The sequence below is a fragment of the Elephas maximus genome, chromosome 4 (genome assembly GCF_024166365.1).
Source record: "Elephas maximus indicus isolate mEleMax1 chromosome 4, mEleMax1 primary haplotype, whole genome shotgun sequence".
Lineage (NCBI taxonomy): Eukaryota > Metazoa > Chordata > Mammalia > Proboscidea > Elephantidae > Elephas > Elephas maximus.
Window position 1 is genome coordinate 33895015 of NC_064822.1, and position 14295 is coordinate 33909309.

The 14295-nt window shown below is 40.8% G+C and overlaps 1 protein-coding gene across 3 annotated transcripts in view; it reads left to right on the top strand.

Annotated features, from left to right (window-relative positions):
• Window positions 1-2642: 2642 nt before the first annotated feature.
• DNAJC1 (DnaJ heat shock protein family (Hsp40) member C1) overlaps window positions 2643-14295 on the top strand; it is a 323430-nt gene continuing 311777 nt past the window's right edge. For 2 of the 3 annotated variants that reach the window (XM_049881877.1, XM_049881878.1), the window contains exon 1: window positions 2643-3161. In XM_049881877.1, the coding sequence (XP_049737834.1) occupies window positions 2949-3161 (213 nt within the window). In that variant the 5' untranslated portion in view covers window positions 2643-2948. The remainder of the gene's footprint in view (window positions 3162-14295) is intronic. The other variant, XM_049881879.1, reaches the window with a different exon arrangement.

A 14295-nucleotide genomic window follows, 5' to 3' on the forward strand; every position in this document is an offset into this window, starting at 1 on the left:
TCTTAGATGGCTGCTTGCAAGCTTTTAAGACCCCAGGCCACTACTCTCCAGTGAGTTCATGATTTCAGATACACAAAAAGGCTCTTGTAGCTTTGAAAGGTAAGCCTCATGATGAATTTAAAACATGACTAACTCAAGTATATATGTTATTTTAAAGCAAGATATATTCGCATTCTCTTATGAATTTTATGTGGCACAAACGGTTAAGTTTTCAACTACTAGCCAAAAAGTTGATGGTTTGAACCCACCCAGAGGCAACTTGGAAAACAGGCCTGGCAATCTGCTTCCAAAAGGTCACAGCCTTGAAAATCCTATGGAGCAGCTGTACTCTGCACAGCTGGGGTTGCCATGAGTTGGAATCAACTTGAGAGCAACTAACAACGACTATCTCAACAGCAGGGAACCAGAAAGGACACTATTTACATAGGAGAAAGCAATAATAATGAAGGAAAAAAAAATTAAAAAGAGACTGAGCAGAAGCAATGTAAAACTAAGAGATGAGATGTTAGTGGGAAAGAAAGAGGATGTTTTTAGCTTACATGTCTTTAAAAACAGACCCCATGCAATCTCAGACCTAGGTATATAACCAAAAAATTGAAAGCAAGAACACAAACAGAAAACTTGTACACCAATGTTTATTGCAGCAATGTTCACAACAGCCAAAAGATAGAAACCTAAATGTCCATCAATAGACGAATGGATAAACAATATGTGGTACATACATACCATGGAATATTACTCAACCACAAAAAGGGGCAAAATTCTGAAACATGTTACAACGTGGATGAATCTTGAAAACATTATGCTGAGTGAAATAAGCCCATCCCAAAAGGACAAACATTATATAATCCCATTTATATGACATAGGCAAATGTACAGAGACCAGAGCTTATTAGTGATTACCAGGGGTGGGGAGGGAGAGGCAAAGAGGGAGTCTTACTTAGGGGCAATGAGTTTCTGTTGATGGATAGTGGTGATGGCTACACAATATGATGAATGTAACCAGTGTCACTAAATCATACATGTGAAATATGTAGAACTGGCAAATATTTTGCTATATATATTTTTCCACTATATTTTATATTGTGGGAAATATATAGGTATCAAAACATTTGTCATTTCAACAAATTCATACATATAGTTCAGTGACATTAACTATGGTCGTCATGTTGTTCAACCATCACCATTAACTATTCCAAAATTTCCCATCACTCTTAAAGGCTCAGTGTCCACTAAGTGTTGGGTTTTCCTTTGCCATTTCCCTGGTAACCGTTAATAAACTTTAATCTCTGTAAATACATTCTAGATATTTTATATAAGTGGGATCATAACAATATTTGTCCTTTTATGGCTGATTTCACTCAGCATAATGTTGCTATCTATATTTTTACCACAATAAAACAATTTTAAAAAAAGAGACCTGAATTAGGAAAGGAAAGAAACTCCAGTTGGGGGTGGCTTAAGGTGGATAAAAAGGAGTCCTGCTGGCACAATGTTTAAGTACATGACTGCTAACTGAAAGGCTGGCGGTGTTGGACCCATGCAGTGGCAAGGCGGGAGAAAGACCTGGTTATCTGTTTCCTTCCATGAAGATTACAGCTTAGAAAACCCTATGGAGCAATTCTACTGTGCACATATGGGGTCTACGTGACTCCAAATCACCCTATGGCAACTAACAAGAAGAAGGTGGATAAACTATACTTCTTGTAACACTGTGATTGTTAGTTATTTTGTGCCATGGAGTTGATTCCGACTCATAGCAACCCTATAGGACAGACTAGAACTGCCCCATAGGGTTTTCTAGGTTGTCATCTTTACAGGGGAACCCTGGTGGCGCAGTGGTGAAGAGCTGGGCTTCAAACCAAAAAGTCAACAGTTGGAATCCACCAGCTGCTTCTTGGAAATCCTATGGGGCAGTTCTATTCTGTGCTATACGGTTGCTGGGAGTCCTAATAGACTAGTTGGCACTGGGTTTGCTTTTTTGGTTTAATCTTTACAGGAGTAGATTGCCAGGTCTTTTCTCTCCTGCAGAGCCACTGGTGGGTTTGACCTCTGACACATCAGTTAGCATCCTAGTTCTTAACCAGTGTGCCAGCAGGGCTCCTTAAGACTGATCGAGTCGCCATTATTAATTCTACCAGACTGCCTATTTTATCCTTATGCCTGTAAATCTTAATTCATAATTAGAAGTATACTTTTTGCCTTGGTTCACATTCCATTTCTGCTTCACCACTCTCAAAAGGATACCCTAGACTACTCACTAGATTTGCCCCTTTTAGGCCCTGGGTTCGACTCCTCCTAGATCTTTGCTGATAAAAGAATGAAACGTATGGAACAGAGGCCATAATCAATAAATCAGTTTTCAAATATGCCTTTAGCTTTACATATCTGAAGCAGGGTAAGAAGGTAGCTATTTCAGACTAAGTCTATACGTGGGATGTTCCAGGTAGATGCGTGATGTCTGTAACTGTCCACATCTCTATGAAAACGTGTGCTCGCTCAGCATCTGCACGCGCTGGAGCAGCTAAGAGGCACTTCCCTGAGGCCCAGATCTGGGGAGCTGGGTCTTCTCTACTTCCGGTCCCGTCCTCTCTTCCCCGGTTGCTAGGAGACGTGATGTCACCGGAAGCGAAGACTGGGATAGGTTGAGGCGAAGGGAAGCCTCGCCCCCCCCGCAACCTCGGCGCCGGCGCCGACTCTCCAGCTGTTCGTAGGCCAGGAGGTGAGGGTCCGCGGAAGGCAGAGGCGGCTGCCTCCTGCCTGTCCGTTCGTCCATCCGCTCCCGCCGACCCTGCCGTCCCCTCTGGGACAGGCTTCCTGGAGGACGGCTTCGGTGCGGCTGGGTTTCTGACTGACAGGCACAGTTCCCCACAGCTCGCGCTGCCCGCCACGTCCCCGGTCTCTGCCGACGGCACTGCGGTGCGGGTGACCTTTCCGATCCCGGAGCGATGACGGCTCTCTGCTCCCGGCTTGCCCGGCGTCCTCAGCACCGCCGGTTCCGGCTCGTGAGGTTCCCGCTGCCACAGCCGCCGCTGCTGTTGCTGCTGCTACTGCTGGCCGCTGGGCGTCCGGCGCGAGGCTGGGAAAGCGGAGACCTGGAGTTGTTTGACTTGGTGGAGGAGGTGCAGCTCAACTTCTACCAGTTTCTCGGGGTGCAGCAGGTAAGCGGGGCCTGCCGGACCGCCCGGGGGCTGCGCCTTGGCGCCTCCAGGACGAAACCTGCGGGTCCAGGCGGCAAGGAGAGGGTGGGGCGGGCTTTGACCCCCTTTCTCCCCTGGAAGCTACGCTTGTCAGGACTTTCTCATTCTTGGCTCCCTCTGCCTTCCTCTGCCCGCCGCCAGGAACTCCTCGTAACCCCAGCGTCGAAAGGAATTGCCCGCCCTTCCCCAGTCCCTGACCACCCTCCCCTCTTTCAAGTTCCGGTTTCAGTGACAAGCTGAATGGTGCCACCAGCCCGGGGTGCTGGTATCTTCTCTTTCCTCTGGCATTCTTAGAAATGCCTTTTCACCCAGCCCCGCTGAAGGAAGAAGGAAGAGTGGTGTGGGTAGAGCCTTCACACCTACCCTTTCCTACCCCCCTGAATATGGGAAAGGTAGCCGTGCCCCAACGTAATTTCATCTTCCTATTGACACCTATGCATGTTCTTATTTTAACTGCTTACTTGTTTCTCCCCTTCCGGGAAGATAGGAATACATTTTGGCCGGCATCTGTGTTGCAGCTTTTCTTGGGCTATAGTTTGTAATGTTTCTAGCCTGTTGAATAGGGATTCGTAACATGGTTTGGAAATCTGGAGACGCTTGAAGCTTCTCCCAGGTTGGTCCTGGAACTCAAAGGAGCAGTTAAGTTTTCGGGGCAGTAGAGGTACTTGGTGGTGCTTTAGGAAGAAAAGCCCAACCAGCAGGGGCAGGATCATTCTTTTCTTTCTCTTTCCTTGGGTTTTTACTTTTATTGTTCGGAGTGGGGAGTGGAGGTAGATAGTCTCTATCAGAAGCCAAATGCCAAGCAAAAGATGACATTTCACTGACTTTAGGATTATGGAGTGAAAGGTTTAGTATTTCACATGATCTGATCGAGCTCTTCATAGAATGCTTTGGACAGTTATGGGGGTAAAAAGAAAAAAAACACTAAGGTTATTAGCAATTGTCAGTAAAGGCACAGTCCACATGCCTCGATATGAAATATACATTCCCCTCCATAGGTTATTATATATTTGTGTGAACTTGCACTAAATGGAAATTTAATCTCCAAACATTCTATTTTCATTCCATTATTTGACTATAAAATTGCTATGTTGCTATAACACAATGAATTTAACAATTTTGATTTTTGTAAGAGTTATAAAATACAAGCATTTCACATTTAAAATTTTCACGTTCATACAATTATGTAATGAAAGTGTGTTTGTGATCTGTCACCCGATGCCATTTCCTGCTCATAAAGAAAAAATATACCTCATTTTCAAAGTAAGTGATCATGTAATATGCATAAAAATAATTTGTGAAACTGTGACTGTAAAGACTAACTTTCAAGAATGCCTTTAGTATTGAGAATAATCGTTTACAATTATCATTGATTGAATTCTGTAGCTAGCTAGTTTTATACATAACCTACGGGAAGATCTTGAAGATGCCTTCCAGCTATTCATGGAAAATTAAGCCCCTTTAAGAGAATATAGAAAGTGAAATCATCTAAGTAAATGGGCCTGCAGTAGTTTAAAATTTAGATTACGTAATCTGTTTTTGCATGTGAACTCTCACAGAATTTTCATTTATAATTTCATGGAACTTAATTTACAGAGTTAATTAGGCAGTGTGGCAAACCAGAACACAACTGTATGGGCAATGAATGGAAAATACTGAAGTGTAGATAATTGAGAAGAATCAATATTGAGGCAGAATTTGAAGAGAAAGAGAAAGATCCAGAAAAAATGTTTTAATCTGTATGTATTTACCCAACTGTGTTGAAATTGAAAAGAATGCCAGAAGAAATCTTTTTCTGTCTAAGCAGAATCACTGATTGTAACAAGCTCTTTACGTTGAATCTTAACTTGCTAGGAAAACTTTTAACCACAAACCCTGTTGCCGTTGAGTTAATTCTGACACATACAGACAACTGCAGCCGTCTTAGATTCTTATTTATTTATTTATTTGTTGTTGTTGAGATTACACACAGCAAAACATACACCAGTTCAGCTGTTTCTACATGTATGATTCAGTGACATTGATTACATTCTTCAAGTCAGTCCCACCATTCTCAACCTCCTTTTCTGAGTTGTTCCTCCCCCATTAACATAAACTCACTGCCCCCTGAAGTTCCTATCTAATCTTTTGAGTCGTTGTTCCTGTAATGCTCAAGGCAGACATTTTTTATTAGTTAAGCTAAACTGTTGTTTGGTTTGAAGACTTCAGGGGATATTTTTGCTTTAAGGTCTAAAGATTATTTTAGGGCAATAGTTTCAGGGGTTTATCCAGCCTCCATGGCTCTAGAAGTCTGGAGTCCATGATAATTTGAAATTCTGCTCTGAATTTTCCCCCTTTTGATCATGATTCGTCTATAGAATCTTTGATCAAAATGCTCAGTAATGGTAGCCGTGCACCACCCAGTTCTCGTGGTCTCCTGGCAAAGGTGGTAGTTCATGGAGGCTAGATTTTTTTTTTTTTTTTTGGCTTTAACAAACAGTAATTTATTCTCTCACAGTCTAGGAGGCTAGAAGTCGGAATTCAGGGTGCCAGCTTCCAGGGAAGGCTTTCTGTCTCTGTTGGTTCTGGGGAAAGGTCCAAGGTCCTTGCCGTCAATCTTCCCCTGATTTAGGAGCTTCTCAGCACAGGGACCATAGGTTCAAAGGAAGCACTCTGCTCCTGCACTTCTTTCTTGGTGGTATAAAGTCCCTTCTCTCTGCTTCTTCTTTTATCTCTTGTAAGATAAAAAGTGATGCAGGCCATACCCCAGGGAAATTCCCCTTACCTTGGATCAGGGCTGTGACCTCAGTAAGGGTGATGCATCCCACCCTAATTCCCTTTAACATAACAACCTAATCTTGCCCCATTAACCACAGGGAACTCATGGGGAAATTACATCAGATCACAAAATGGAGGACAACCACATAATATTGGAAATCATGGCATAGCCAAGTTGGACACATATTTTGGGAGGGACATAATTCAATCCATAATGCTCTGCAATTTGGAAAAGTGCAAGAGAAGTAGCATCTCTTCTCATCAAAAAACTGACTTCAACTACTCCTCCTGTCCCTAGATGACACCTGTTCTCCTCCCTGTTGGCATCCACACTTTCATCTGCATCCAGGCAGGTGTGACTTCTCCATTGGGCACAGTGGACATAATGTCCAGGGCTGCAGTACTTTAGGGACCCGTTAAAATGTTTTAATTTATTTTAAAATAAAAATTAATAATAATGAATAATTCAGTCTGGATTACTTTTTTTTTTATACCAGTGCAGTCATAAAATACCCTTTTTAATATTTACTTTGTGGATGAAGGGGTCCAGGAAAGCAAAAGTGCCTAAACCAAAAAAAAAAAAAATTGCCATGCAGTTGACCTTGACTCATGGCAACCCCATATGTGTCAGAATAGAAATGTGCTCCAGAGGGTTTTCAGTGGCTAACTTTTCAGAAGATCTCTAGGCCTTTCTTCTGAGTTGCTTCTGTGTGGACTCTATTCTCCAGTCTTTTGGTTGGCAGCCGAGTGCGTTAACTGTTTGCATCACATTAGTCCTTATACTAATGCAGTTGTAAAATATACTTTTTAATATTTGTTTTATGGATGAAGGGGCCCAGGAAGGCGAAAGTGCCTAGGGCCCATGACAGTCATAATGTGGTGCTGGATTCAGGGCAACTGTGTAAGTCACTTGGAACCAATCCACACAATAGCGTTCGCAGTCAGAACTGCACAAATGCGATGTTACTTAGTTATGTGGCCTTGAGCAACCTCTTTAAGCCATGCAGGCTAGATTCTTACTGTATACTTTTCAAGCCAGAGCCAAGCAGTCTCTTGGTGACTAACTGGGTCCATGAGGGTCCAGGACAAAGGAGGTAGGCTACGCAGAGTGGTGACCTGGTTCTGTGCACTAGTTAATTTTGATTTGTTCATTCAGCAGAGATTTATTTGGTGTGTCCTAGATTTTAAGCACTGAGAATTGACCACTATATAAAACAAAACTCTTAGCCTCATAAAGCTTACATTCTAGTAGAGGGAAACAGTAAGCAAACAAACAAGTAAAGATAAAAGTCAGATGATTAGAGAAGGCCTCTGAAGGAACTAAGTAAGGGATTGAGCCATGTGGATAACTGGTGGAGGAGCAATCAAAGAAGAGCAGGCAATAAGTGCAAAGGCCCTAAGATAGCACCTTCATTAGCGTTTAAGGAATAGCAAGGCGCTCAGTATGGCTGGAGCAGAGTGAGTGAGGACAGTGGTAGGAAATGTGATCAGAGTTCTAAGGGGGCCAGGGGCAGATAATGTGGGGCTTTGTAGGCTATTGCAAAGACTTTGTCTTTTACTTACAAGTAAACTGGAGGTCTGGGGTGTGCTGGTGTTTGAACAGAAGAGAGACATGACTTTTTTTTTTTTATTTTAATTGAACCTGTGTCTTTTTTCTTTTTTTAACTGTGCTTTTGATGGGGGTTTACAGAACAAACTAGCTTCTCATTAAACAGTATACATATTGGTTTATAACATTGGTTGCCAACCCTACAACATGTCAACACTCTCCCCTTCTCGACCTTGGGTACCCTGTTACCATCTTTCCTGTCCCCTCCTGCCTTCTTATTCTTGCCCCTGGGCTGTTGTGCCCCTTTAGTCTCCTTTTGTTTTATGGGCCTGACTAATCTTTGCCTGAAGGGTGAACCTCAGGAGTGACTTCATTACTGAGCTAAAAGGGTGTCTGGGGGCCATACTCTTGAGGTTTCTCCAGTCTCTGTCAGGCCACTAAGTCTGTTTTTTTTTTTTTTTTTTGGTGAGTTACAGTTTTGTTCTACATTTTTCTCCAGCTCTGTCCAGGACCCTGTGTTGTGATTCCTGCCAGAGCAGTCAGTGGTGGTAGCCGGGCAACATCTAGTTGTGCTAAACTTAGTCTGGTGGAGGCTGTAGTATTTGTGGTCTGTTAGTCATTGGAACTAATATTTCCCTTGTGTCTTTGGTTTTCTTCACTCTCCCTTGCTCCAGATGGGGTAAGACCAGTGGAGCATCTTAGATGGTTGCTCACAAGCTTTTAAGTTCCTAGACACTACCCACCAAAGTAGAATGTAGAACATTTTCTTTATAAACTGTTATGTCAGTTGAGCTAGATGTTTCCTGAGACCATGGTTCCCATAGGACTCTGGGCAGTTATTCAGTCTGAAGAGGGACATGATTTGATATAAATTTCAAAATGTTCACTTGGTTGTATTAAGGATGGTCTAAGTCATTAGGGAGTGAGGTAATTGTGGTTTGGATCTGGGTGGTAGCCATGGAGGTAGTATAAAAGAGGTGAGATTCTGAATTTAATTTAAACAGAAAGATGACAAAATTTTACTGGTGATTTGAATGTGGGATGTGAAAGACAAAGAGGAATTGAGCTAATTTAAAGATTTTAGCCTCAATAACTGGAAGAGTGCAGTTGCAACTTAATTAGATATGGGAGCCTAGAATAGGAGCGGGCTTGGTAGGGGGGAAATCAGGAATTAGATTTTGGTCTTGCAAAACATTTCGAGTATCTGTTAAACGTTCAAGTGGAGCTAGTATAGGCAATTATTTATACAAGTCTGGAATTACAAGGAGAAGGTAGAAAGGTTTGGGCTGTAGAACTAAATTTGGAAGTCCTTGGCAAATTTTGAATTTTGGCAGAATTTGAAGCCACAAAACTGGATGAGCTCACCAAGGCAGTGAATGTAAAAAGAGAAGAAAGAGATCTGGGGACTAAGCCTTGGGATGAGGAGGAACCAGCAAAGGAGATGGAGAAGGAGCAGCCAGTAAGGTAGGAGGCAAAGCAAGAAAGGGTAGTCTCCTTCAAGTTAAGTGCAGAACATATTTCAAAGAGGAGAAAGTGGGGTTAAGTACTGTTAATAATCCAAATAAGATGAGATCTGAGAATTGACTGTTGGGTTTACTAGTATGGATGTCAGTTGGCTACCTCAGCAAGAGCTGTTTCAGTGGTGTTACGTGATCAACAGTCTGGTTAGACTGAGTTAAGGAGAGAGCAAAGGGTAAGAATTAGCAACAACTAATATAGAAGATTGTGTGTTAACTAGAAGCCAGGTACCTTTTTAATCTTTTTATCTGCCAGCTCTAAGATAGTTAGCTCCATTACGCACTAAACTCTATAATTGGAATAATCGATGAATTTTAAAACTTGATCAGGCCACTTCCTGGCGTTATGACCTTGGGCAAATTATTGTTGGCTTATTTTTAGGAAAGATGGCATCTTTCTTATTTATTTACTTCTTATTTAGGCACCTAGTAGACACTTCAGTATTTATTGAATAAAAAAATAGAATTCTAATTTGTACATTACATCTTTTTAGAGGAGATAGGTTGGTAGATGTAGGAAAAAAGATTTCATTGAAATATCTTTCATTAGTAGGTCCCCACACAATGTTTGTATTTTGTCTAACAACTCCTTGGACTCTTACATTCCTTGTGGGGTCAATGGCAAATCTGTATTTTGGTTTTTTTATAGCCTTTTGGGGCCATGACTTTCCTTATACTTTGTGTAGTATTCTAAAAAAAAAAAAAAAAAGTATTCTAGCCAATAATAAATACTTTACATTCACTTAAAAATCTTTGAATTAAAATTGTGACAGGCTAAGCTATCTTAAATTTTACAGTGTCGACTGTGTGATGAAATCAGAGTTATTTTCATGGTGCCAGACTCCTATTCATATGGCTAGAAAATGTGGTTCTTTCTCTTTCTGACAGTTTGCTTGTAACTTCATCCTTATATTCAAATAAATGCTGAAACTCGGTTAACACAAGAAAAGAAGTTATTATTAACTAGCATATGCTTATAGAATATTTGGATTTTAATTTTTGGTCAGAATCAATAAACATTTTAAGCTCCCTCATTCTTAAATAGGGTACAAAATGTGCAAATGTACAGAATAGCAGCCTCTTTAGGAAAGTGGACTTCCCTAAAAAAACACTTCTCGTCAGTATGCTGTCTCAAAGTTTAGCCTGGAGAGGGAGAGAGCAAAGATTGCTAGCAAGCCTCTCTGGCCCTCACATCTATCCTATAGTTTCCAATAGCCGTATCAGTAATAAAGGTGGTATTTGATCTCCATCTGTCTGTCTCCAGTGTTCTCTCAATTTTGGAGAATGGGAAAAGGCAAAAAGGTATTAATAAGGGCTTCTCAAACCCATTATAACCCTATTTAGAGATAAGGATGATGATCTCTTTTACAGATAAGTGGTGAGTCAGTACCCTGATTGCCAGTTACTTCCAATGATTCTTGTGGTAGATTCCACTGAGCTTGTCTTAGTCAAGTATAGTACAGTCTTTCTCTATTGAGAAATGTATAAATTGTAAATATGTGCCATGTAATAATAGCTTCCCCATTTTTATCATTGCTGCCGTTGTGTGCCGTTGAGTCGATTCCAACTCATTGAGACTCTATAGGACAGAGTAGATCTGCCCCATAGGGTTTCGTAGGCTGTATTCTTTTTTTTTTTTTAATTCTACTTTAGATGAAGGTTTACTGAACAAACTAGCTTCTCATTAAACAGTTAGTACACGTATTGTTTTATGACATTGGTTAACAAGGTCAACAGTCTCCCTTCTCGACCTTAGGTTCCCTGTTACCAGCTTTCCTGTCCCCCCTGCCTTCTAGTCCTTGCCCTTGGTCTGGTATGCCCTTTTAGCCTCATTTTGTTTTATGGGCCTGTCTAATCTTCAGCTAAAGGTTGAGCCTCAGGAGTGACTTCATTACTAAGCTAAACCGGTGTCTGGGGGCCATACTCTTGAGGTTTCTCCAGTCTTTCCCAGGCCAGGAAGTCTGGTCTTTTTTTGTGAGTTACAGTTTTGTTCTACATTTTTCTCCACCTCTATCTAGGACCCTCTATTGTGATCCCTGTCAGAGCAGTCAATGGTGGTAGCCAGGCACCACCTAGTTGTGATGGACTCAGTGTGGTGGAGGCTTTGGTAGTTGTGGTCCATTAGTCCTTTGAACTAATCTTTCCCTTGTGTCTTTACTTTTCTTTATTCTCCCTTGCTTCCAAAGGGGTGAGACCAGTGGAGTATCTTAGATGGCCACTCACAGGCTGTTAAGACCGCAGCTGCTACTCACCAAAGTAAAATGTAGAACATTTTCTTAATAAACTATGTTATGATAGTTGAGCTAGATGTTCCCTGAGATGTCCCCACAGCCCTCAGTCCAGTAGTTTGGTCCCTCAGGGAGTTTAGATGTGTCTATGGACCTTCCATGACCTTGCCTTGTACAAGTTGTGCTGGATTCCCCAGTATTGCGTACTGTCTTACCCTTCACCAAAGTTACCACTTATCTATTGGCTGTTTTTCCATCCCCACACCTCTCCTCCCTCTTAACCATCAAAGATTGTTTCTGTTTGTGTGTAGACCTTTTCACGAGTTTTTATAGTAGTGGCCTCATACAGTATTTGTCCTTGTGTGATTGACTTATTTCACTTAGCATAATCCCCTTCAGATTCATCCATGTTGTGAGATGCTTCACAGATTCATCATTGTTCTTTATCATTGCATAGTACTCCATTGTGTATATGTACCATAGTTTGTTTATCCATTCATCTGTTGATGGGCATCTAGGTTGTTTCCATCTTTTTGCTGTTGTGAACAGTGCTGCAGTGAACATGGGTATGCATATGTCTATTCCTGTGATGACTCTTATTACTCTAGGATATAGTCCTTCTTTTTTTATAGTCCTAGGAGTGGGATCGCTGGATCATATAGTATTTCTATTTCTAGCTTTCTAAGGAAGCACCATATCATTTTCCAGAATGGTTATACCATTTTGCATTCCCACCATCAGTGCATAAGAGTTCCGATCTCCTTATAGCCTCTACAACATTTATTGCATGTTTTTTTTTTGATTCATGCCAGTAATGCCAGGGTAAGATAATATCTTATTGTGGTTTTGATTTGCATTTCTCTAATGGCTAGTGGGAAGCCCTGGTGGCGTAGTGGTTAAGTGCTATGGCTGCTAACCAAAGGGTTGACACTTTGAATCTGCCAGGCACTCCTTGGAAACTCTATGGGACAGTTCTACTCTGTCCTATAGGGTCGCTATGAGTCAGAATTGACTGAACGGCAGCTGATTTGTTTGTTTGTTTGTAATGGAGAGTAAGGAAACCCTGGTGGTGTAGTGGTTAAGTGTTATGGCTGCTAACCAAAAGGTTGGCAGTTTGAATCCACCGGGTGCTCCTTGGAGACTCTATGGGGCAGTTCTACTCTGTCCTATAGGGTCGCTGTGATTTGGAATCAACTTGACAGCAATGGGTTGGGTTAATGGCTAGTGATACCAAGCATTTCCTCACGTGTCTGTTAGCTACTTGAATGTCTTCTTTGATGAAGCGTGTATTCATTTCCTTTGCCCATTTTTTAAGTGGATTATTTGTCTTTTTGTTGTAGAGGTGTTGGATTTCTTGTAGATTTTAGAAATTAGACTTTTGTCTTATTTGTAATACCCTAAAGTTTTTTCCCAGTCTGTACGTTCTCTTTTTACTCTTTTGGCGAAGTCTTTTGATGAGCCCACCTGAGCATACGTGTTTAATTTTTAGAAGATCTCAGTTATCTAGCTTATCTTCTGGAGTTTGTGTGTTGTTGGTAATGGTTTGTGTACTGTTAATGCCGTGCATTAGGGCCTCTAGTGTTGATCCTATTTTTTCTTCTGTGTTCTTTATAGCTTTTGGCTTTATATTTAGATCTTTGATCCATTTTGAATTAGTTTTTGTGTATGGTGTGAAGTATGGGGTCCCATTTCACTTTTTTTGCAGATGAACATCCAGTTTTGTCAGCACCATTAATTAAAAAGACTTTCTTTTCCCCATTTGATGGACCTTGGGCCCTTGTCAAAAATCAGGTGAATGTAGGTGGATGGATTTACATCTGGGTTCTCAGTTCTGTTCCATTGGTCAATGTATCTGTCATTGCACCTGTACCAGGCTGTTTCTACTACCGTAGCTGTATAGTGGGTTCTGAGGTCAGGTAGTGTGAGTCCTCCTACTTTATTATTCTTCTTCAGTAGTACTTTACTTATCTGGGGCTTCTTCACTTTCCATATAAAGTTAATGATTAGTTTTTCCACCTCTTTAAAGAATGTTGTTGGTATTCAGATCAGAATTGCATTGTATTTGTAAATTGCTTTGGGTAGAATTGTCATTTTCACAAAGTTGAGTGTACCAATCCATGAGCATGGTATGTTTCTCCATTTATGTAGAACTCCTTTGGTTTTTTGCAGTAGTGTTTTGTAGTTTTCTTTGTATAGGTCCTTTACATTCCTGGTTAGATTTATTCCTAAGTATTTTATTTTTTTAGGGGCTATTATAAATGGTATTGTTTTCCTGATTTGCTTTTCATCATTCTCTTTATTGATGTATAGGAATCCAACTGATTTTTGTATGTTTATCTTGTATCCTGCTAATCTGCTGAATCTTTGTTTGTTTCAGAAGTTGTCTCGTGAAGTCTTTTGGGTGTTCTTTGTATAGTATCATAAAAAAAAAAAAAAAAAAAGATCATCCACAAATAGGGACAGTTTAACTTCTTCATTACCAATTTGGATGCCGTTTCTTTCTTTTTCTTGTTTTATTGCTCTAGCTAGGACTTCCAGCACAATGTTAAATAGGAGTGGTGATAAAGGGCATCCTTGTATTGTTCCTGTTCTCAAAGGGCATGTTTTCAGCCTCTCTCCATTAAGAATGATGTTGGCTGTTGGTTTTGTGTAGATGCCCTTTATTATGTTGAGAAATTTTCCTTCTATGCCTATTTTATTGAGAATTTTTGTCAGGAATGTGTGTTGGACTTTGTCAAATGCCTTTTCTGCATCCATCGAGATGATCATGTGATTCTTTTCTTTCCTTTTATTTATGTGGCGGATTATGTTGATTGATTTTCTAATGTTGAACCATCTTTGCATACCTGGTATGAATCCTACTTGGTCGTTGGGTATTATTTTTTTGATATGATGCCAAATTCTATTAACTAGAATTTTATTGAGAAATTTTGCATCTATATTCCAGAGATAACGGTCTGTAATTTTCTTTTTTTTCTGGTATCTTTGCCTGATTTTGGCATCAGGGTTATACTGGCTTCATGGAATGAATTTGGAAGTATTGC